Genomic DNA, 24,703 nt, shown 5'->3' with positions numbered 1-24,703 from the left:
ACGTGAATACAGCCCTGCTTTAAAACTGCGATCTAAGAAGAGCTGTCCAGTGTGTTACTAAATTAGTGTTGCTATTTTTCTGACAAGACAGTCAGCATTTCTGCTGCTTGTGTGATAGGCCACTCTCCATTTATCACAAAGGCGTAGACGCGGCTGATCACGCACAAGACCAAGGTGAAAGACAGAGCAAGCACAGCACTGGCAGCAAGGCGACTGTAGAGGCGGCATCATCCTGAGCAAAGATTCAGTGGGAAACAAATGTACACCAGGCGTTCACAGCAGTGCACAGAGGCTGTGCACTAACGCACATCCTCCAGCAGACACAGTGGCTGCAGGAGGGAAATAAGACGTCACCCAGAAGCAAGCTGTTCACTGCAAGGGCGATGGGCAGGCGTGGCAATCAGCGGAGGCCCCGTGTATCTTTAGTGACAGGTCTGCCTGTTGACTCAGTGAAGGTGGACAAGGGTAAGGAATGAATGCCTGCTTTACAATGCAAACAGACCCCTCACAGGCAAGTAACCCTCCTACCTCACATTAGACAGCAATAAGGAAGGAGGAAATTGCATTCTCAGCTAAGCCGCCCTTGAGATTAGTTATCAACATAATGGCAGATGTGGTCAGGCTGCAGGAACTCAAGTGTTGATGAGGTCCAATGTTAGGCTCAGCTTGACTTCATGTAAATCAGTATGACAGAATGGCACTGAACAAAGTCTGGTATTTTATCATAAATGCACATGGACTTCTAGAATGTTAGTGAAAATTTATGGATACATCTGGAGTAAAACAATCCACAACTAAAAATATTTTAGTGAAGGGAGGGCCCTTACATCCCTGTGACAGGGTTAAAGAAAAGCCAGTATGGACGCAATTCTGACATTCGACAAGGGGCAAGGTTCAAGGTCATAGGGGAGAGAAGCAACTCTGACACCACAGCGTAGATGGCATGTCGTTAGACCTTAGAATGTAGAGCCGAATGTGAAGCCAGGGCCATCAGAGGTGATGGCGTGTCAGCATAGGGTCATTAGTTGTAGCCCTCCTGGAGCAGGGCATCTGGGGGAGCTCCCTGTGGGCATAGGTAGTGTGTGGGAACCCTGTGTTCCTTAACTTCCGTTTCCCCATATGACACTACTATTACTCCACACACTGCTGAGCTGAGCCCAGTCCAGCCAAGTACAGTTGCACTGTAGTGGGTGTGAGTCCATCTCCTACCCCCTGGGAACAGAGATCCTGCAGTCCGCTGAGTCCTTTCTTGGCCAGGTCTGAGTCACACAAAGAAAAGTCTTTACTGCTTCACCATTTTGAGATTACCAGTATATTTTTACTAAGAGAAACAATATGAGTGACTATGTTCTGTAAACTAATTAGCATAGAATAAACATGGGCAGAATTTGAAGAGTACATCGTCCCATCTGTTTCCATGAAGAGATGAATAGAAAGCACCCTTAGAGTTCATCCCCAGTCTGCTGTAAGGGTCTCTGGAAGACAGACTGGCCTCACCCAAGTCTCACACATAGGCAAGCATGATTACTATCTGTGTTATGTCAGTGGTCCATGATAGCAGCTCTCACACAGTAAATCTAAGGTTTGTCTTGTCTCTTTCTCTACAACTAGTTGTGTGTGTGTGCACACAGGTCAGAGGACAACATCTGGGAGTGAGTTCTTCCACCATGTGAGTCTTGGGAATCAAACACAGATCTTCAGGCTTGCCAGCAAGCACTCTAACTGCTCGGCCACCACTCGGGCCCTCAAGCCATACACTTGTAACCTTATTCCCTTGCTTTTCAACCCGTTGTTGAGTCTCAGTTATTGAGAGGGAGAACCAAAACATCACACAGTAAGAACTAGTTACTGCATTTGTCATTGAGGGAGGCTGACCAAAGTCCGAGGCTTCTCTTCACATCTAATAATGCGTCCAGCATCAGGACAAATTACCAGTCAAGATATACTGTAGGCTTTGATTAGTCACTGATCACTGGCTATAAGTTTCCCAGTTTCCTTTCCAACAAGATGACATTCGAAAGCCAACACTTTAACACGTGACTTCCCTTTGACGTGGCAGGGAGATTTAAGTATCTCAACCTTTAGCCGACTTTAAACCTTTGTAGGAATTTCTCAATAATTCCCAATTTCAGTCACCTTTATTTTAGCTTTTAGAAAATCTAATAGAGTCTAAGGTCAGTGAGACTGAAGTTGTCATCTTTGCCCCCAAAATACTGTGCTAAACTGCACCATGTTTCAAAGCAATAGCAGCACAGTCAGTGACTAAGGCAGACCAAAGGCCAAAACTGACTCAACACTCACTGCTGACGTCATTCAACCAACTGCTACTGGCTTGAAAATGCCCTGCGGTTAAACACTGGTTTAAAAACAAGGCTATTCCAACTGTTGTCCTGTTTCTTGACTCCCACTCAGCACCCCCACACTGTCTTGAGACTGGGTCTCACTATGTGGCTCTGGCTGTCCTAGAACAATGTAGGCCGGGCTGGCCTTGAACTCCCAGAGAACCCCCTGCCTCTCACTCCTAAGTACTGGATTAAAGATGTATGCTACCATCTGGCTTGTTCAAGTCTTAATTCTGTACTTCTTTTGACTCACAGTCCTGTCCTGGGTGTAGGTTCTGGGTATGGTAGTTCAATTTTAGGTTCTCAGGGGCAGCTGCTCTGATGAGCACTGGCCTTAGTGGGGCTCCTGGCTTGATCCCTATGCAGAACAGTGAGAACTACAAGCTGGGGTTCTTCCCCTGCTGCAAACGATCCGGAAGAGCCGACCCTCCTGATGCCTTTCTGACTTGCAGGGGTTACATTTATCTACTGTCGAATTCACCTCCTCCATGGCAGGAAAAGGAGGTTATACAGGAAGAGGGCATCTGCGTTTAAAACATTTTTCTGTTCCTGACTGCATTTGTGGGAAGAAATACTGTGGCCAATCCTTTCACATCTCCAGGCAGCCCACCTCTTTCTCCTCCGGTGCCTGCTACATATTTGTTGGAAGAACAAAGATGAACCACATGATCTTAAGAACCACAGTAAGCATCTTGCTCATCTGCATGTCACCTTTAATTTTCCTTTATTTTGTTTATTGGTAAGTTGTTGTCTGTCCATTTTATTTACTTGTCTGCATGTATGTCTGGGCACCTTGTGCATACAGGGTTCTCAGAGGTCAGAAGAAACAATGGGTCTGGTGAGATGGGAGTTACAGATGGTCGTGAATTACTATGCTGAGAACCAAACCTGGGTCCTCTGGAAGAGCAGCCAGTGTTCTTAACTGCTGAGCCATCTCTCCAGCCCCCACACCAAATTTTTTTAACTGCCAAATATGCATATTGTTCTGTTCATCTCTGTGGGCCAATGGCTTCTCAGATCAATCTTCAGATGACTGTAGATGCATGGAGTTTTGTTCTTGAATGCCAGATTTAAATAATTTGCAAAATATCTTGAACATGACAGTAAAATAATTTCTGAATGGCCAATACTAATCCCTGTGCAGGATTGGCCATAGGGAACTACACAGGACATTGGGTATGGGTCTGTGATGCGAAAGACTCCTAAATATGGAGGTTGGCATAACACGATTTGCTAATGAATTTCTTTCCTTCTGAAAATAAAATCTTGCTCTGTTGCCCAGGCTGGTCTTGACCTCCTGACCCTCCAAACTCAGCCTTCTTTAGCTAATGAGCTTTTTATACGCAAAAATGTGATATATGCTTCAAATAGATTCCAGACATTATAATTCTTTAAAATATAAAATAGCATCAAGGTGTCTGTCAATTCTTGAAGAGATAAGAAGTATTAGAAATGCATGAATGCAAAAAAGCAACAAACAGACCCAAAAGACCTCAGAAAACAAGCCCAGACTCGCCGTCTTGGAAATATGACCTCATGGGTTGCTGTGAACATCACATACTACACAAATGAAAATCAGCCATGATGGGCCAGGATGAGTTTTCACATTTGGTGCCTTTATGGGGCACAGACAAGAGGAGGAGGGAAGTCTCATCTAGAGGGTGTATAAATTAGTTTAAGCAGCACACCATGGTTCAAGACCAGCTGTGTACAGGGCATGCAGGAGTCAGCTGGTCCATATCTGAGTGGAGGGTAAACTCGTGGTCAAACGCCACAACCAAAACAGTATTGCCACCAGCTCTCATAGGACATAAACATAGTTAAAGCTAATCACACATGGGTAGTCACCTGAGTATCTATGGGAGATCAATTCCAGGACCCCCTGAGGTACCCAAATCCTTAGATGCTCAGGTCCTCATCGGCACAGTATTTGTATAGTCTTTACACACCCTCTTATTCAACGGTCTCCAAATGACTTACATCTGTTATGCTGTAGCATTTAGAGAATGACAGGAAACACACATGCGCAGCACAGACGAGGTCTTTTCTGCAGAGCCTGAAGCAGCAGAACCTGCAGCTATAAAGGGCAATTCCATAAAAAGGCTCACAGGAATGTACGGTCCAGGCATGCTGTTGACCTATTCGCTGTTTTCAGCTCTGATTCTTTTTTTTTTTTCTTAATGTGGTTTCAAGTGGGTCACAACAGCTCTTAAGGTCCCGACTGCTTTTGATGTCATCTTTTATGAACCTAACCACTTATCCCAAATCTGTAAAAACACAAACAAAACCAACAAGCAAATGGCACACAAACATATATTGAACAACCACTTAAAATTCCGCAGATGAGAGCGTCTTGGGAATCTAGATTTCTTCCCTTTAAAATCCATATCCCGAATGCAACAGCACATTTCCCAGTGTCCTGAGAGCAAGCTTAAAATGCACAGACCTTGAATGGAACGTTTGGGTGGCTGGATAACTGTACTGAATGGGAGACAGTTTTCATTCACTACACAGAGTGACAGATAAACAAAGGGTTTCAGTGTGCCTTTACATCAACATCCCTTTTGACCAGGTCAAGCAATGCCCACATGAGGAAGGTGAGCGTTTGAAATGAGAGCATCTACAGAGCCAACAGGCCATGTTCTTGCCTGTGGGTCAAACGCCTAATGTTGTCCTCTTGTCTTTGTTACTGGCGGCCATCCAGTGACTGAAGTCTTTACCCCCATGGTCTGGTGGAAGCCCCCTCTCAACCACTGATGCATTGACCTGCGCTGAGTCTGTGTGTGTCCTCTCAGGGGTCCTGGACCCCAAGTCTAAAGGCTCAGAGCTCTTGGACAGCCAGGTATTATTATTCAACAGCTTGGGGTGGTGGAGAAGGCTCCAGAAGGGATCTGGGTAATCGCCATGAAAAGAGGCTGCCTCGGGCTCCGTCACTCTGGGGCCATCAGTTTCGGGACTTATAGCAGATGAAGTGCCAAGTGCCATTTGCGGATAGAGCAGGGGGGTGTCAGGCTTTGGTGGGGACGGAGAACTGCTGGAGCATGTGAGGCCCTGCAGAAGTTGGCTGTTGCTCTGCAGGACCTGCAGGTGGAAGGCTGCTGGTGCAGACTTCTTCCTCCTAGGAGGCACCTTGGGAGCCAGGGACGGGGCCTCTGGGGCCTCTGGAGACGATAACTCCACAGCGCCTGTCACAGGAGGAGCGTCATCCGGTTCTGGCTTGCCACCACTCGGCCTCCTCTCAACACCTCTCCCAGGCTGAAATGTTCTTGGTTTGGGAACAGGCGGGATGGGAGCTGTTATTGGAGGAGGGGTCTCAAGGTTCATTTCCTGGGAAGCCATTGTAAAATGGACAGGCTGCTGTTCACACTGTTCTTCTGATAACATGGGCTGAGGAAAGGCAAGGTACAGTGTAAATGAGAAGCCAGCACGTCAGAAGTGGGCACGCAGACAACACTCAGGAGGGAATAGAGGCAGATGAGGCTGAGGCAGCCAGTCTGAGGAGAGACTGTATGGGAGCCAGGACTCAGCAGGAAGCACAGAAGCCCATGATCCAGCAGGGCAATGAATGAATGGGAAGTTTTAAGACCAGAGCCACCGTGGGTATTTTATGATGAACTCGTTCCCCACTCAGTGAGAACTTTCCTGAAACATTAGGAAGCCCCAGGCCCAGCAGGTGATCTGGCACTCACTGTACCACACTGTGAAGGGAGCATGTATCTGGAAAGACTAATGCCTCTACTTTCTCCTTGGATCTTTCATATTTCAATACAGAAGGAGGGAGAGACTCATACAGGGACTCCACTTCCTTAGCTCTGCTTTTAAACTACATGGTGCAAAGTGAGGCTTTGGTACTGATGGGGACAGGTAGTAAAGCACAGGGGACCGGACCGGGTCCATCCAGGTTTCCTTTGGTTCTTAAGAAAGAAGACAAACTGAAAACATGACCCTTCTCCACCGGCCTTGTACCAAAATCCCTGTGCAGCCACCAAAGACAAAACTCAGCTCTGTTCCTGAAAAGACGTAGCTGGTGCACAGGCAACAAAGAGGGGAAGGTGGACAGGCAGCCATGCAGGACAGAAGCACAACCCAGAAAACAGAAAGCAGACTCAATAAATGGGCACATGCCAGAGCCACCTCTCACGCTGGCCAGGTTGGAAAAGCAATAGTCACTCTACGCGCCCAGGCAGGGATTACCAAGTGGCCTGCTCCCAGAACTGAGATCAAACGGAAGATCCGGAAGCATCTACGGGTGTCAGTCTCTGGGCGGCTACTGTCCTTACAAACTCATGTCTTTGCAGCAGTGAGCAAGGTTGAGAAGCTTGTGAGCTAGAGCAGAAAACGATCTGCAAGAAAAGTGGTGAAACGAGCTGTCGGGCCTGCAGGAACAGGCTTTTCTTTGTGCGCGTGCGTGAGTGCATGCGTGCGTGCAGGGGAGGGAGACAGAGTGCGAAAGACAGAGTTAGTCATATGTTTGTGGTGTATGAGCCTCTGTGTGTATGTGGAGGTATGTGCACGTGCACAGGGAGGCCTAGAGGAGCTTCGCTATCCTCCTTTATCACTCACCTTATTCCTTTGAGACAGGAGTCTCTCACTGAGACTTGGAGCTAGGCTGGCAGCCATTAAGCCCAACAATCCTCGTGTCTCTGCCCTCTGCGTTTCTGGTTTTTCAGGTGTGCATGTGGCTATATCGTGCTTTCTATGTGAGTGGTGGGATCTGAACTCAGGGCCTCATGCTTATGTGGCAAGTGCTCCTACCCACTGAGCCATCTCCCCAGGCCCTGGTTAGTGCTTTTCTAAGGCATGGAAGTCTGTGCATGTGAAACCACATGCACACACCACACAAACAGCCGCACCAGTTAGTTGGCAGAAAGCATCCATTAGCGGTTCCCTGTGACGACCGGGAACATTCAGGAAGCAGTCCCTCTTAAGCTGTCCATGAATGCCACAGTGAGACCCTGCAAAGGACAGCAAGCTCCTGGCTCTGCTCAGCTGAGGCCAAGCTGCAGCAGAAAGACAAGGGGAAGCAGTTGCTGAACGAGCCGTTTTCCTCCAGACAGGGCTGCGTCTGGGATACAGGTGTGGGTTGAGAAACCGAATGCAACTTCATTTCTGTCCTTGACCTAATTTTATGTAACAAGACCCCGATCAACCTTAGAATGGGCGGCTCACACGGCTTGGCTTCTTACCTTTCCTGTTCTCCTCAAAGTTGGTTTCTTCATAGTGGGAACCCTTGGAACAGGCCGGCGCGGTAGGACTGGAGGCCCCAGGGAGGCCTCTGGCTTAGAAGACCCTTGGTTTCTCAGGGGCGTGGCACCCGGGGCTGACTCTGGGACACCTGAAACATAAAATAACTTGGCTCAAGTACAAGGACATGGGATTTGCCACACAATGTCACATTCAGGGAGTTTGCATCTCAATGCCATAGTAATTCAGTGTGTTTCCATAAAGTCACAAAGAAGTTCTTAAGGACAGTCAGGACTAAAGGGGTTTGCAACCCCATAAGAACAACAACAATATCAACCAACCAAACCCCACCAGAGCTCCCAGGGACTAAACCACCATTACAAGGGTACACAGGGATGGACCTAAGGCTCCATCCGAATATGTAACAGAGGGTGGCCTTGTTGGGCATCAGTGGGAGGAGAGGCCCTTGGTCCTGTGAAGGCTGGATGCCCCAGTGTAGGGGGATGTCAGGGTGGGGAGGTGGGAGGGAGTGGGTGGGTAGCTGAGGGAGCACCCTCATAGAAGCAAGGGGAGAGGGAGGGGATAGCGGGTTTCTGGAGGGGAAACCAGGAAAGGTGATAACATTTAAAATGTAAATAAAAAATATCCAATAAAAGAAAGAATAAAGATAGTCGAGACTAGACAGTTAGGTCTGGCCCCGGCTGCACAGACCACCCTCACAGGGGTGGGGCCTGAGGAAAGACAAGTGAGACCCTGATACCATACGTAAAGTGTTGTATGTTTCTCAATGGAGAAGAGCCACAAAGCAACGGTCTCAACAAGAGTGCGGACAAGGCAGCACCACATGGAGATGGTGGGGAGACTTCAAACTTCAAACCTCCGCTAACATGTGCCTATAGGGCTGTCTGCCCTTAAATAAATTTCATCGAACTATAATTCACCTACCTTAAAATTTAACCATTTCAATGCTTTTTAAGGCATTCACCAAGCAGCATAAACATCACTAGAATCCAAGTTTAAGACATTTTTGCTGTCAAGAAGAAACTCATTCCTTCTCCGAGCTTTCTTTGCTATGGATCTCCCTACCATGTAGACATTCAGAATAATAGTGCCTGATTCTGTGTCCTTAACTCGGCAGGACATTGTCAAGGCACACCTGCACTGTGCTATGCACTGCCTCATCCCCACGGCTGACGAGAACACCGTCGTAGAGACATACTCAAGTTTTATTCATTTCTCAGTCAGTAAAAACCTAAACCACCAGTGCTGTACGTTCCCTCGGCAATGTTTCTCTGATTTCTAGACATGCCCTCCTTCAGGGTGTGGAGAATTCCAAGTCTGACCAATACCCTCAGGAATACAATTGGGCTGACACACTATCCCCTATGTCTTTCTGGAGAGCATACGGGATTCAGGATCACAGCCCCAAACCAAAGCAGCAGATTTTAGCTGCTGTGAATGAATGGGTCAGGTGAGGCAACAGCAGAACATGTATGTATGTGGAACATGTATCTGCACATGGAACACGTATATACGTATGTCTTATACGAAGGGGCGCAGAAGTGCATGTTGTGCTTGTCGAGGTCAGAGGACAGTTTATGGTCATCTAGTCCCCTTCCATCATGTGAGCCTCAGGAGTGAAACTCAGGTCATCAGGTTCACTGGCCCAACATTAACCAAAAGTTTTGTTTATCCCTAAAATGCTACTTAGTCATTATTGTATTATTTTCTATAGATTTCATGCATTTTAAGTCTGTAATTTTAAGTAAAAAAATCAGAATAAGTAAATAAAATACTAAAGGCCACTTTCATTTAACTTTGCACAAAAAAAACAAAAAAAAAAAAAAAAGGAAAGCTAAGAAAGAAAGGGTACACCCAGCTCTCTTCTAGGCCACTATCAGTGAAGGCATTAAAAGGGACTCCCTTGTGGCTGGGAGGTGGTTCCCAAGACACCACCTACCTCCGCCAGCTTCCAGGAGACACCGGATAGCTGCTTCCGCCTCCTGAGCATTGGTGGTTTTGATCTGTTTGACGTTGTAAGGTTTACTTATTCCAGTTCGAGCCTTGGGCTTGAGGAGAGAATCAGGAAGAGACACGGATTAACACGAGTAGGAAATGAGCCTTCGGGCGGATACTCGCAGTGTGCGTCTCACCTGCTTGTCTGTACAGGTGGGAGGTGGCCTTCCAGGATGAGCTATGCAAACCCCATCAGCTGATGGACATGTCCACTTCATCTAAACCACATCTTTTAGTGCCCTTCTCCGCCCACCAAGACCAGGAAGGCATTAATGGTCAGAGCTGAAGACCTTCAGCTCCCAAACCGAGTGGTGCCAGGATTTGGCAATGTGGACACACCATCTTTTCTTTTTATCTCCACAGCCAGGCAGAGCTGGAGAGCACAGTCTCGGCCATGCCTCCCGTGGTCCGTGGGAGTATGAAGCGCCCACGGGTACATGTTTCCCAGCAGAATTTTCTACTCCTTCACTCAGCTCCTGGGTCATCTGAGACCCACTTTTATTACTGTACATTCTGGAATCTCGTCAGTTCCTTAGCCTGCCCAGACTCTACATGCCTTGCCAGTCTGTGTAGCTTCCCGAGCACGGGAGCCTCCACTTCCTCATCACTGACCTTCATCTGCAAGCCTGTCAGCACCTCAGGCCCCTCTAGATGAGCCTTTCCCCTCCCTTGCAGTTTTTCAGAATCATGCTGCACGAGAATTCATGCCAAATGGGTCTCTAATCTTCCGCCAAAATGGCCAAACTTACCTGCATTTCTCCTTTTCTCCTTACCACCCAATGCTCTAGGCAAAGGCAAGAATTACAAGGGTGTGAAAGGGGAGTCTGGAAGTGGGCAGTTTGCTCTGCAGCGATATGGGGAGGAGGGTGGTTTGGGTGGGGGAGGACCTCATTCCAAGTGCCTTCTCCTACCGTGCTCCACGAGACCACTTAAGAGTCTGTGAAGGAGTTGTTACTGAGCGTCAGGGGTTTGGGGGATAAGCTGGTGAGCAGAAAGAGGGTTAGGAAGACAGAGTCACATATTCCTTCAAAAGGCAATCATCCACATGATCTTGAGGTGGGCACCCAACAAAGGACTCACCGGTTGCTGAGGTGCTCCTGGAAGAAGTTTCGCGGTCTGCAAGATGGAATATTGCCCGTGGGTTCCGGAGGAGATAGACGCATCTGAGGCAGACTTCTTCACCATTAAGCCAGCTGTGAAAAATCACAAGACAGTGTCAGCTGCAGTGACTTGGGAACATGTGAGCAAGCTACAAGAAAATTGGGGGTGGGAGGGGGAGGCAGCCACAAAGGCAGACACACCCCACAGTCAGGTATGCAAACTCACAAGCCACACAGAGTGCTCCCAGGCAGGCCCTATAAGACTCTCCAAAGTTTCCCTTTGGGGTTATGGCTGTGGGTTAGCAGCTCGAGCAGCATGAATGAGGCCTGGGTTCCATCCCCAGCACCACAAAAAACAAAGCAGTTTTCCTGTTGAATCTCTGATAGCTTGGCCTATTGGGAGATTGTCTAGGGAAGCAGGATTGGGATGCAAATTTACATCTAGCATGGGGGGGGGGCATTAATCTTATATAAAAACCAATTGATTTTTAAATGGTTTAAAACACATCGTTTTAAATGTTAAAATGTGGCGGAGGGAGCGGTTTGTGTGTGTATAGATGTGTATATAAAATGTGTGCGTGTGTGTCTGTGTGTCTGTGTGTGTGTGTGTGTGTGTGTGTGTGTGTGTCTGTGTGTGAATGCATGCACATGTAAGAACAGAGGACAGCCTTGGGTCCTTGTCTTCCAAATTGTCGAGGCAGGGTCTCCCACTGTTTGTACTACACACCCCAGGGTAGTTGGCTCTCAAGGTTCTTGGGGTTCCTCACCCTCCATTACTCAGTATGAGTACTGAGATTAACAGCACTCCCAACACAGTGGCTTTCCATGGATTCTGACGATCTGACATGCAGGCCAGAGCACTACAGGGAAGGTCGTGGAGCTTGTATGGTGACACTTCTACCCACAGAGACACCTCCCCAGCCCTAGAATATTTACTTCTAATGTCTGAGAGCATATAAAAGTCGTAGGTTCCTAAGTCAAGAAATAAATTATTTTAGCTGTTAACGAGTTATGTCTTAGAATATTTAAGAACATGAAATAAGAACAAATGAGCAGTAAAAGGATTAGCAGCTTGCTACCACTGCCTTTTAGGCAGAATTAGGGATTGAAACTAGTGTTCATGCAGGTTAGGCTAGCACACAGTCTCAGCCCTTATGTTTTTCCTTTTGAAATAGTGTACAGATGCGCATGTCTACAACTAGTGGAAGTGTTTTCAATTAAAACTGTTATCTGTAGGTAGCCAAGTAAATTTTAAATTGAGTCTTTTCTATAACTCTGTACTTTTATAAATCTCTAAAGTAATAGGACTTGTAAATTTTATTTTTACATTTTTTTAGAATTATTTATTCTAGGTATGTGAGTACACTGTTGCTGTCTTCAGACACACCACAAAAGGTCATCGGGTCCCATTATAGATAGTTGTGAGCCGTGTGGTTGCTGGGATTTGAACTCAGGACTCTAGAAGAGCAGTCGCATGCTCTTAACCTTTGAGCCATCTCTCCAGCCCTAGTTATACAATTTTTAAACTTATTTTTGAGACACGGTCTTACCATGTAACCTACACTGACCCCTAAACTCTACCCTCTTGCCTCAGTTTCCCACCACAAATAACTTATAAACTTGGTATTTTCAGTATCTATTCTATTTTCTGAGTGTAAGCTCATCAAAGCAAAGATCTGCTTCTGGCTTGACACCAATGACTGCTGCATGTTAGCTCTGGGTGAACCAATTTTGAAAGGACTGGCTTGGAAAAGTCTGTTTGACGGGCAATATTTGGGGGTTGGGGTGGGGGACATAATCAGTAATGGTATAAAAAAAAAAGATACAAAAAAAGCAAGCCACAAGGTTACTCTGAGATAAGCCATGTTTGATGGCAGAAGCATTATCAGAAGAAAACCACCCAGGAGAGCCTGGGTAGGGCTCATCCTCAGAGGGCCAGAGACACAGGAACTGGAGGTAGATCATGGCCCAGGCTAGGGTTGTGCATGTTGGGTCTCTGAGTGGATCAGATTCCCAAAGAGCAGGTCTGGCTATCTGTCAAAGGAAGGTGTCTGGAGTAGAAGCCAAGTTCTTGGATGAATAGCTTTGAAAGGTTTTTTGTTTCATATGTCTTAGAAACCAATGGCCTTCAAAACAGAACATGACTTATATTTAGACAAGGAGCCCGGATAGAGGGAGCGTCAGAAGGGACTCAGCAGTAGTTTAGAGCTGTGTTTTCAGTAGCAGGAGCTGTGCGGTTATTCCCAGCAGGCATGGTGGCAAGCTCAGAGTAAGCAAATCTTACTTGGAGGGGGGGGTCTTTGTGGAGGGTGAGGTGGCCGAGGCCTATTGGGGACAGACAGGGACCTGCTCGGAGAACGGTGGCGAAAATTCCCAGCAACTTCCAGCTCCAGCTTTAACGTCATCAGGTCAGCGTCGTCTGGAGGACATGGCAGCTGTGAGAAAGATGGTCTCTTCCAAACGCAAGGATCAGAAATGCCTTTGTGGGCAGGGCATACCATAGTAGGCAGAAGTGCTATGGGATACCCATGGGGGCCTGATTTTGAAGTGATTTTGAGAGCCTCTCTGTTGGGAGTATGGGCGTATCCGATGCCTGCTCAGGACACTCAACAAACCGTGGGCCTGGTTTACCAGACTTGAGAAACTCTGGCATGTTTAATGTATAGACCCATCTCCTTCCAAAATGACCAGCCACACATCTACACAGGAGAAGATAGGGGGAAACCAGAGCTCCCAAGATCCACCCACCACAGGGAAGAGAAATTAATTCCTCCTCCTAAACCGTGGCTGCTGATTTGGAAGTTGAGAAGAGCCCCGCCTTCTTTGCTAGCCCGGCATCCAATAGCAGACTCTTAGACTAGCGGCTTCGGTTGGCCACTTCCTGAGTGCCCGACACTGTGGCCAGTACATGCCTCCGAGAAGAGCAGAGGGGTGTGAAGGTCACCAAAGCTGGCCTGGTGTCATTCACCAAATCTGTCTGTGTACACAATGTCACATACACCTTACCAAAAACCCAGAACTCTGTGGTAGACTCCGCAACTCAAAGTGCTAAAACCAGCCAGTGGTTCTAGCGTGGCAAACTACCGATGAGTTTGGGGACCATTATTTAATCAAAGGAATACATGGGGGTAGGTACATAGAGTCTTTGTACCTCTCTTGTCAAAGAAACAGCCATATTCTATCTTCCCAGCCCTAGCGCAAGGGTCCTGCACTGTTGGTTAGAACTTCTCTCCAGCCAGGGACATAGTGACTGACAATGGAAAGCCTATGGAATTTCAGAAGCATCAGAGTCAACTAATGGAAGATTCTACCCTTTAGTCCAGGATACGGATTTCATAACCTTTATGTTCTCTTTTATCTAAAACGTAATGGTGCCGATGCATAGCACGGCATGACATGAACGAAACAATAAGCGCATCCGGGTGTAGATGGCGAACGTGTGTCTGTAGGGATTTCCAGCCCTGCCCCAGGAAATCGAAGGAGGGGCTACCTTTGTACGTTGGATGTTGCTTCTTTTTAGCCAGTGCGGGAGACTTGCTGGCAGGTGTCGAGGCGCTCATGGTATCAGAAGAGTCGTCTCCTCCAAGCTCACTGTCTGAGACTACAGGCTGACCAAACTCATCCGCTAAGTAGTCTTCATCATCTTCAAGAACATCCCCTTCGAGGAAGAACAAGGCACGTGAGGGTGAGAGAGATCAGCCCAGCCCTTTCCTAGTGTGGCTGTCTTGCTGACTGGCTTAAGGGCTACTCATGAGACAGTGTCTGTAGGGGTGTGTCTAGAGGAGAATAACTATGGAAGGAAGGGCTCTTCATGACATGGGGCAGCATCTCTTGGCCTGGAGGCTCAAGTGGAATAAAAGACACTGGTATTTTCTCTCTGCTTCTTGTGCACTGGGAAGTGAGTAGCCACTGCCACACGTTCCCATGCCACAATGCTCTTGCCTTGCCACAGACCCAAAGTCAATGGGGTCAAAGGTTATTGTCCTAGGTAGATTTAGGTTATATTCCTAGTTAGATTTATTGAGTCAATCTAGAGTCATTTGAGAAGACAGAATCTCGACTGAGAAAATGCTCCCCTAAGATTGTCTGTGGGGGCATTCTCTTGATTGATGATGGATGTGGGAGGACCCATCCTAGGGACCCGTGGTCCTAGATGTTAGAAGAAAGCAGCATGAGCAAGACAGTAAGCAGCACTCCTCCATGGCCTCTGCTTCAGTTCCTGCCTCCAGGTTCCTGCCTTGAGTTCCTGCCCTGATTTTCTTTGGTGATGGACTGTCATGTGGAACTATAGGCTGAGATAAAGCCTTTCCTCCCCAAGTCGCTTTTGGTCATGGTTTTTAATGACAGAAGCAGGAACATTTACTATAACATAGTTATAGACCTATGAACGATGCACCACAATGAAGAACTCCCATCTTATAAAATGTCTGAGTCAGGAATTTGAACACAGTGAAGCCAATGTAACTAGCACAAGAATTCTATGAGAATCTGCTGACAGCCATGGGAGCCAGGGTCCCAGGACAGCTCTCCACCTCAATTCATACCTGTTGCCAACAGCCTCAAAGCCAATGTTAGAGTGTGTGAGATGTCCCTTACAGCGCCTGCGTCATCCCCACATATGAATGTCAGAACACATGGATGTGACCTACAGCTATCACTATCACACATATGCAACTTTCACACTTGAGATGTCCTCAGGAACCTTTCTGAGGTGTGGTTTGGGGCAAGGCCTGCCTGCCCATGGGCAGGTTCACCGACCTTCTGACTCATAGTCCAGACTTGTGAAGTCAAAGTTCTCCTCCAACAAGCAGGAGTTGGCGGTGGGAGACACAGGGGCCATGCTGTCCCGCTTCCGAATGAGCTCCTCTCTCAAGCCTTCTAGCCAATCTTTGGTCTTTGGTCGAATCTTCACGGCCCTGCCTTTCACCTGGGAGGAGAGCGGGCGAGTGAGAACAAAGAAAGTCACCACAGTTCCCTTCAGCCACAAAGCGCCTTCTCCAGTCTATGCAATCATCACAAATTTCTAAGGAACCCCAAAGTCTACACACACACACACACACACACACACACACACGCACGCACACACGCACACACACACACGCACACACGCACACACACACATGCACGCACACACGCATGGGTGGAAGTTGAACTGATAACGCCAACTTTTCATCCCCTGAAAATTTAAACCAGGATTTTATCAAAATGGAACTAAGTGTGAACAGCGTGTCCCGAGACAGTCTCAGGAGAAAGGTGGAAAGTCCTCTCTATCTAGACGGGAGGAAAGAAATCAGTGGGAACCTTACACTCTCAGCTTCTGCAAGTGGGACAAGACCTAAATGGAGAATCCCAGCTGCTATGCACCATGGTGCCTACACAGGTTGGGCACTGGCCAGAGGAAATCATGGCTGTGTAAATACGGGGACGGGTCAGCCCGCACTCCACAGTGTGACTAAATGCCACTTACCTTCATACCATCCACATCCAGCACACTGAGAGCTGAGTGGCTGTCTGCAAATGTCACCAGCATCTGCCCTTGGTTGATCCTGTGTTACAGGAGATTGGCCAGTCAGTACTAGAAACCTAATGCAGCAGCTCTCTGGGATCCCACGGTCACCCCAGAACATACATCTCATGGGCGCGGGTTACCTGACCAGAATAATCGTCCCATAATTCCCCAAAGTCTGCATAAGTTCTGTGCGCAGGTCCTCTGGAAATTCATTTCTCTCTTCAAGGGTTGGAGACTGAAGGTTTACAACAACAGTGGCGTCCAGCGGGCCTTGGACAGAGGACACTTCCTGGAAGACTCTCTCCCGGGCTCCCACATCGACCTCTTGAACCTCCACCTCTACGATGGCCAGCACAGGTCTGTGGGAGACACAGGAATAGCGGAGAACCATTAGGTAGGCTTAGGTAGGTGTCATATCCCAGCCTCCAACCTGCATCTGTCCCCCAGAGCTCTGTCAGTCCATGAACCCACAGGCTGCCAGTCCCGTGCATACACTAGGCCAGAGCACAAGCTCTTCACGTGGCCACATGGCAGTCAATTCGTGTTAAGAATCTCAAAACATCATCTCTTTTTGTTTCTAGAGCTCATTTCTAGGATTAGATTCTAAGGAAACACAGAAATTAGGATAAAGGTTCTATACGAGCTTGGCTCCCCTCAGCTCTGTGATGAGAGGGAGCTAACGTCATTGGCTGACCCAGGAACCACTCTTCCCTCCTGCCCTTCCTTCCTTCCAATAACACACAGCTCTAGAAGCACCTGCAGGAGAATCAAACCTCCCTCCTTGTCTTATGCCGCCCTATACTACTTCTTGGAAGGTGTTTGCAAGCTAGCAAATCCCCTCAGAGGCTGCCCTGGACTTCCCTCTCCCTGCCACCTGCTGTCTCCTCCCATTCTTAGCACATGTGGCCAAGGCTAAACGACATCTCAGAGTGTCGAACAACCTGAGGCTGTGACAGAAAAACTACATTGTGTTTGTCCCAACTCAAATACTAGATGAAAACAGTCATCCACAGGTGAGCGGGTTGGTCCCATGGCTCTGTTTAGAGCTGGGCAATGGCTGCAAAGGAGTGACCCTTATCAGTCAGCTACACAGGACTGTAGCTAGAAAACTACCAAGAAAGCATGCTGAGCGGCAGGGTAACTGGGGACATTTCAAAGACACCACATTGTGCAGGCTGTATTCTCATTGTTTTTATGAATAACAGCATTTATGATATAGAGCAATCAATGACAAAATGCCAATAATTATTACTTCACAATGGAGGTATACAGACCCCTTCATATTTGTCTGTCTGTCTGTCTGTCTGTCTGTCTGTCTCTCTCTCTCTCTCTCTCTCTCTCTCTCTCTCTCTCTCTCTCCAGTCCTTACAGGGACAGCACATGGGTATCCTGTGTGGAGGTGGAGCCAATGCTTTTCCCAGTGAGGACCTTACCTGTGATCAGATGCCTGCAGCTCGGCACGGCCGTAGTACTTGAGAGTGCCCGGAGACCAGGTATGTCTGATGTTGGCATCACCGTCTAGATCACTGTCTAGAAGGTTGAGTTCGCCAGCTGCTCCCCAGGTTCCATTCAAGAGGCCGCCAGCCAACAGGAGACACAAAACAGTATCAATATGCACGGATGTGATTATGACTGCTTGCAGCAAAGATCTCTGTCCCTAACCACCTTGGCTCAGGCTCCTTTGCTTCTCCCCTGAGCTTAAAGTTCAGTTTTGCCTGCTTTGGGGCTAGGGTAAAAAAGGTTTTCCATGTTCAGATTACCAGTTTCATGTTCAGATTACCAGTAACAACTGTGGCACCACTCCCCCCTCCCCACTTAGGTCACCAAGCAATGGACCAGGGTGCAGGACAGTGAGAGGCTCTGAAGTTCGACAGCCCTGCCTCCCAGTACCCTGGGGGCTGTGCAGATGCTCTCAGACTAATGGGAAAGAAAACATCTCTCTTTCACCTGTAGCTCTAATTTCCTGGCTTTGAAGTCTCTGCAGACCTCCCTCCTTAATGTGGAAAGGCCATTTGCATTCTAGAGTACAGGCTTTCCAACTTTAATGAGCATCCCTTCCTTTCTATTCAGCAATGACTTTAAGACTTCACAACTCACTAACCAAAGGGAAAAAAATAAGCCTAGTGCCTCACGTTTGTTCCATTCTGATTTTGAAGCTTTAGGAGATAAGAATTTGGTTGGGGGAAAAAAAATGGGCTTGGTAAAGTACCAGAGAGGTATGAGAAAGGTGAGAGATAGCCCACGGCATCACTCCTTTTCTTCCTAGTATAAAGGTCAGAGAGTGGGGAGGAGTAGCCATGATGAAGAGGCAGAACCAGGAGAGTGGTTCTAAAATTATGTCATCTAGAATGATCTGTTATCAGTTGCTGATTAGTTGAGAAAAATGTGGTTTACACAGCCAGGTCGCTGGGCCAAGTGACTGCCTCTCTCCCTCCACAGTATTTCCCCTTTGCCCCAACTCTGTCTCAGCAAACCCTGTAGCACTCACCTGTCTTATCGTACGGATGCTTCTTCCTCCACCACAGCACCCTGTCTGTCCAGGCTGGGGTCCGGCACTTGTCACTTGTGTCATAGGCAGCCGATCCAACGTCATACTTGTAGGTGGGTCCGAAGTTAATGGTTCCTTCATGAAAGTCTTTAAAAATCTATTCAGAGAAAAGAAATCACAAGGTCATCTTCAGAAGAAAAAAAAAGGCACACTCCAAAGTATTCTAAAACTAGAAAGAAGGCTTCACATTCATAAATATGTCTGATACTGGACATGCGTGCCTTTTAATAGCTGGACACACACACAGCATCATAGCGCCTTGCCTTCCTTCCTGTACCCCTGCCTTTTGTCATCCCCTAGAGAAGGGACCACAGGACAGGGCTCACTCTGAGCTCACCTGAGCATTCCCCTGCTTCTGTGCCACGTTTTGGGGCTGGAGCAAAAGCTTTCTCACTTGATGTGGTAGAGAGGGCAGCGAGAATTTGGCAGAGGAAATGAAAAGATTGGAAGTGTGACAGGTTCATCTATGCACCTCCCAGTCAGGAGAGCAAACCTCAAAACGGTGGCCGAGTCTTGTTTTAGAGGGAGATGTACCTTCATTTTTCTCTCCTCACTCATTTAAGTAGCGGCCTTCTCAAGACAAATGGCACCCTCATGTACTTCCTGCTAGGAAAGCAGGACTCTAAAATAAGCAATGGTCTTGGCTGGAGAAGAGAGGCTGTGGCTCTCTGGAAGCTGGCTCCTCTGATCCTAAAGAACTGAAGGAAAGCCTGCAGCTGAACCTGTGCTATTCAGGCCGTGGCCTTGCGAGTCCCTAGGAACCTGTGCATAGGTCACAGTTTAGCACATGTGGGCTCTGTGATAGACAATGTTTTGGAGCAAATTGTGTCCTGGCATGCTGCCTACATGGTCTTGGATACATAATTCAACTTTACTCTCCCTTCTGTCAAGGAGTAGAATTTACAGGGCACTATGAAGGAATCTGTGTACAAATCAGTGTGTAAATGATTCCTATTAGTGTTTTCACCAAGGAGAATGGGGGAGCCACAGAATATCATGAGGGGGGTTCTAAAGTGTTGCTCAGGAGTTTCTTATACCAGAAATGGAGCAGTTCCTAAAAAGACTTACGCGCACAGGTAGATGAGTGTATTCAGTATAGGTAGGCCATGTACACCAGCACTCAACACCACCAACACAGTGGTCCATCTGACATTGTCAGTAGGGCACACTAGAAGGCAACCACGACTCAGGCTGAGCACAGACCCTCTCTGAGGGTCTCTCTCCTAGGGAGAGATGAGTCAGCTCTCCTAGGGCTCACTCATCCACACGCAGAAGGCACAGTGCACTAGAGGCGGTAGAGAGCAGTACAGCCAGCTCCTCCCTCTGGGCTGAATGCCAAGGGTGGCTTTCCGGCAGGGACTCCATGTGTGGCCACCCAGAGCTCCGTTAAGATTTGTGCGGCTCTGCTGTCCTGTTTCTCTCCCTTCATAAAAATCCTATGTATTCTCTACACAGTCAGAATCAGCGTTAAAGCCACTCAAGGTTTTAATGCACCCGTCCCTGCGGTTAGTAGACAGCCCTCCACACCGGGACAGTTACTGAAGACATCTTAAAGGTACAACTCACTTTCCCACTTGATTTCTGTAGCTGTAACTGATCAAATTCCATAAGTTTCTTCCAGTCTTGGCGTTTAACAAAATAGAAGACTTCTTCGTAAGTAAGATCGATGCGGTAGTTGAAATCGCCACACCAAAACACATAATCGTGTGAAAATATGTTTCTCCCCTAAGTGGCAGAGAGAGAACACAGCAGAGTAAGGAAGATAGAGGAGGGGAGAGGAGCACAGCTTCGGACATTTCTCCTAAAATGCTAAGTTTCTCACTACGGTATCTCATTTTTACCTAACCCTGTAAACCTTTCAAGAAACCTTTACATAATTTGCTTCTCAATCTTATTTAATTATGTTTTGAAATAGGGTCCCATGTAGCCCAGGACTATGCAACCCGGATAACAGGCTTGAACCTCCATAGTCACTTGTATGCAGTGCAGGATAATCATGAACTGTATCCTCAGCCCCATGTTTCTATTTTATGTAACAGTGCCCTGGAGTGGTCCAAACAAAGCTCTCAAACCACATGGAAAACACCATGCCAATAGTCACTCTGCCACTGCACTCGGCTTGTTATGTCTACTCTGCCACTGCACTCGGCTTGTTATGTCTACTCTGCCACTGCACTCGGCTTGTTATGTCTACTCTGCCACTGCACTCGGCTTGTTATGTCTACTCTGCCACTGCACTCGGCTTGTTATGTCTACTCTGCCACTACTCTCCTGTTAGTCTCAATCTTGAGAGGTTTTTCCCAAATTAGGGAAACTGTGTGCAGCACAGTAAACTTCTCCATCTTCTCTTCCCTGGAGCCAATCATCTCCGTCCCAACCCAGTCCTTCAAGGGTTCCTCCTCAGCACAATGACGGTAGCCACGACATACAGACTGACCACAGTGTAGGGCTCTATCCTGACAGGAGTCTGTGCAGCACAACACTTAGGTGACACCCCCTCCCCCCTCCCCTGTGTATGTTTTGTGTAACTCCCTGAAGTCTGTAAGGCTAGTTCATGATAAAGTTAAAATTCAAACCCAGATCTACCTAGCTTTAAACCTATCTCTCCTCCTCTCCCGAGCTCTACTATGGTATTCAAACCCAGATCTACCTAGCTTTAAACCTATCTCTCCTCCTCTCCCGAGCTCTACTATGGTATTCAAACCCTCCATTAAACACTGATGGCACAGACAGATTAAGGTGGCCCAAACCAAACCATATATCTTTCTGTGGAAGTAGAAATGTTTTCCATGATGCCCAGTAAAGGAGTTATTGGCCAAAGGAGTCTATGCCAGGTGCATTGAACATGACTGGTTGTGGTGATTTGAAAAAGAACTCCCCACCCGCCAGCCTTATATCCTTGAAATGTTAAGGTTGTGGTACTATTTAAAAGGATTAAAAGTTGCTGCCCTGTTGGGGTTGTAGCCTTGTTGGGGTAGGTGTGGCCTCGGGGAAGGTGTGACTTTGTTGAAGTAGGTGTGGCCTCCTTGGGGGTGTGGCCTCGTTAGAGTGGGTGTGGCCTTGTTGGAGTTGGCTGGCCTTGTTGGAGTAGGTGTGGCCTCGTTGGGGGAGGTGTGTCACTAGGGGTGGGCTTTGAGCTTTCAAAAGTTCATGCCAGGCCTAGTGTCTCCCTCTTCCCGCTGCCTGCCAGTGGATCTGGATATAGCACTCTCAGGTAATTTTCTAGTTGCCCTGTCTGCCTGTGTGCAGCCATGCTCCCTGCCTTGATGATATGGACTAACCCTCTGAAACTGTGAGCAAGCCCCAATTAAACACTTTCTTTTTAAGAGTTGCTATGCCCGTTGTGTCTCTTCACAATAATAGAACACTTACTCAGGCACCAGTGCAAGTGATTTTTAATTAATTAAATGTAATTAATTTAATTTAAATAGTAATGCAATCCACACAGCCAGCACAAGAGAGTTAATTTATAGGTTCAATTTTTCTTTCTACAGAAGAAGAAAAAGGATCATGTAGTCAAATTTTCAGTTATTGCTATGTATCCTGAGAATACTGTTTCAAAGTTCCCATTTTCAAGTAAGAAGAGGGGTCAATATACAAATCGAAAGTTCCTCAACTTATTTGTTCTTCAACTCAAGAAATAAAGACAACATCGAGGGTTCAGAGACTTATAATGGAAACCAGATGAACTTTTGCTGTGCAGCCAAATCCCGGGAAGGCTGGTCTTAAAGGCTCTATCATCATAGAGAACCAATCTGTCCAACAAGGGAAGAATTCCAGGCTCTAACCAGCCTGTTAGAATCTGGAAGGATCTGTGGCAAGGATAGCTAACCCACACTTTTCTGGCTAGCAAATGGGGCACACACATCAGGCTGAAGTGTGTGTAGGGGTGGGGCTATCATTTTTCTATGGGAAGGAGAAATCTAAAAATCTAACTGAAAAGAGTCTGTTGGCTTTGGAGTGGAAATCTCTGGGTTGTCACTAGAGGGCAGTGTGGGTGCATTTCTGGAGATGGCAGATGGGTTGGGAGACCATGACTTTTCAGTCAGGATTTGCCAGTTTGGAAACAGTCATAGCTGAATAGCAACGGAGGTATGTGTGTAAGTGTGTGTGTGCATCAAAAGAAAATTAAACCCACACTGACGCCACCATGAAAATGAAATCATACTGCTTGAATCAAATGCTCTTCACAAGACCACCCTGGTTTTAAACACCCCAGAGTGTACCTAAGAATAGTTAGGACAGCTAAGGTTCCAGGAAGTTGAAGTGACAGAACTCTACAAGGGCTGGGCTCCTGCTCCAAGAACGACAGCATGTCTCCCTTCCCCCACGGTGGATTCTCATGGCTTTGGAGGTGGGAGCTCCTATTATCAGCTCAGAAGGCTACATGTGGTAGACTTGGGCAGGCTGCCCTAGTGCATGGCCAACCCACACGCCACTCACCGAAGGGAAGGAGAGCTTGTGCGTGATCTCCCGGTAGTCTTCGTTCCTCTCCTTCACCTGAGACTGCCCAGCCGTCAGGTGACTGCAGATGAAGCAGAAGCTAGTGCTGTGGAACTGAAAGCGGATACCCACGGCGCCCTTATTCCCTGCCTTTCCCCCCATACCGGTCTTCACGGTGTCGATGGCCACATCCCTGGAACAAAAGAACGTCACAGTCCATTGGCTGTGGGGCAAGACAACCCTATTCTAACACAGAGAAGAGCCTCTAGCCAAAAGCTTGGAGATCAACGTGACTGGTCAAGTCCACGGTCCTTCTCACTGCTAAGGACTGCCTGGATGGGCTGCATCTCAATTGGGTCTGCTTAGAAGGGCCTGGTCCTACACCAGTATCTGGTAAAGCTGCAGACACATCACTCCTGTAAAAGGGGCAGGGCCTTAACTGTGGTTTGAAGGTAACAAAAGGTTATGAATGCGAAGCCTGAGAGCCACTGTAGGGCATTCCAGTGGCCCTCGTTATCTGGTAGTGCTTGGCCAGGTCTAGGTCACTTGGCTTGGATGGTGGGGTCTGTTCAATGCCTTGCCTTGTTCTCTCCCCAGCAGAAGTGGCAGATGTTTCAGTGTTGGGCCCCCTCAGCTCTCATGTAAGGAATAAGAGGGACTATGGCGGGGTTGGGGATTTAGCTCAGTGGTAGACTGCCTGCCTAGCAAGTGCAAGGCCCTGGGTTCAGTCCTCAGCTCCGAAAAAAAAAAAAAAAAAGAAAAAAGAAAAAAAAAGAGGGACTATGGCAATGGATGAAAAATTTTGAGAACTAGGAAACAGGCCTAGGAAGCTGGTCCCATACCACCCGTCTCCAAATGCACTGGGGATGCCCTCCTGTGTGTGAGGCCACAGGATCACAGACTACTGTCTAGTTAATGTTTCCATGAGCAGGCCACAGCCAGAGGCCGCTGGACGCCTTTGACTTGGAAGATGAGGGGTGGTGGTGATAAGCCAAGGGGTTAAGTTAAACAAGCTAGAGGCCAAAGGGCAGGAAACTGAGGACAAGGTGCTGAGACCTCAGCTGGCTTTGGGAAATCTGCCGCTCTCCGCCTCACCTCTCCCCAGGATTTAGCATTAGCCTTTACCCAGACTTCTCTTGATAAGCTTAGGGCGTGGCCAAGCTGCCCTAGTAACACAATAGCAGGGCAGGGCCTTAACTGTGTTTTGAAGGTAAGGAAAGGTTATGAGTGTGGACCCTAAGGGCCAGGGTGGGGCATTCCCATGGCCCTTGCTATGTGGTGGTGCTTGGTCAGGTCTCCATCCTCTTGGATTAGTAATCCTAATGCCACCAGCAAGGCCAGGCCACATAGCAATAGGAGGCAAGGAGAAAGCCAGAAAATGGCAAATTCCCTCTCCTGAAAGACACCTATTTCCTAATATTGACTGCTTCTTACACTCATGAAGCCGTCACCTCAGAGAGGTAATAATTGAGAATTCTAGAAGAGGCAAAACAGTCCATGATTCCTGAGTAGTCATTCACCTCTTGTTCACAGCGTTCCTACCCAGGAAATGTGAATGGGA

The 24,703-nt window shown here is 47.6% G+C and overlaps 1 protein-coding gene across 21 annotated transcripts in view; it reads right to left on the bottom strand.

Annotated features, from left to right (window-relative positions):
* Positions 1-24,703, bottom strand: part of Synj2 (synaptojanin 2) — a 103,412-nt gene that overhangs the window by 1,516 nt on the left and 77,193 nt on the right. For 5 of the 21 annotated variants that reach the window (XM_039092679.2, XM_039092680.2, XM_063275725.1 and 2 more), the window contains 11 exons: positions 23,143-23,335; positions 20,266-20,424; positions 18,640-18,796; positions 17,585-17,702; positions 16,292-16,510; positions 16,110-16,188; positions 15,401-15,569; positions 14,133-14,300; positions 10,623-10,735; positions 9,487-9,595; positions 7,529-7,677 (listed from right to left, as the gene is read on the bottom strand). In XM_039092679.2, coding sequence (XP_038948607.1) covers positions 7,529-7,677; positions 9,487-9,595; positions 10,623-10,735; positions 14,133-14,300; positions 15,401-15,569; positions 16,110-16,188; positions 16,292-16,510; positions 17,585-17,702; positions 18,640-18,796; positions 20,266-20,424; positions 23,143-23,335 — 1,633 coding nt within the window. 21 annotated transcript variants of the gene reach the window in all.

The sequence above is a fragment of the Rattus norvegicus genome, chromosome 1 (genome assembly GCF_036323735.1).
Source record: "Rattus norvegicus strain BN/NHsdMcwi chromosome 1, GRCr8, whole genome shotgun sequence".
In the NCBI taxonomy this organism is placed as follows: domain Eukaryota; kingdom Metazoa; phylum Chordata; class Mammalia; order Rodentia; family Muridae; genus Rattus; species Rattus norvegicus.
Note: the sequence above shows the minus strand (reverse complement) of the source record. Positions and strands in the feature narration are given on the sequence as shown.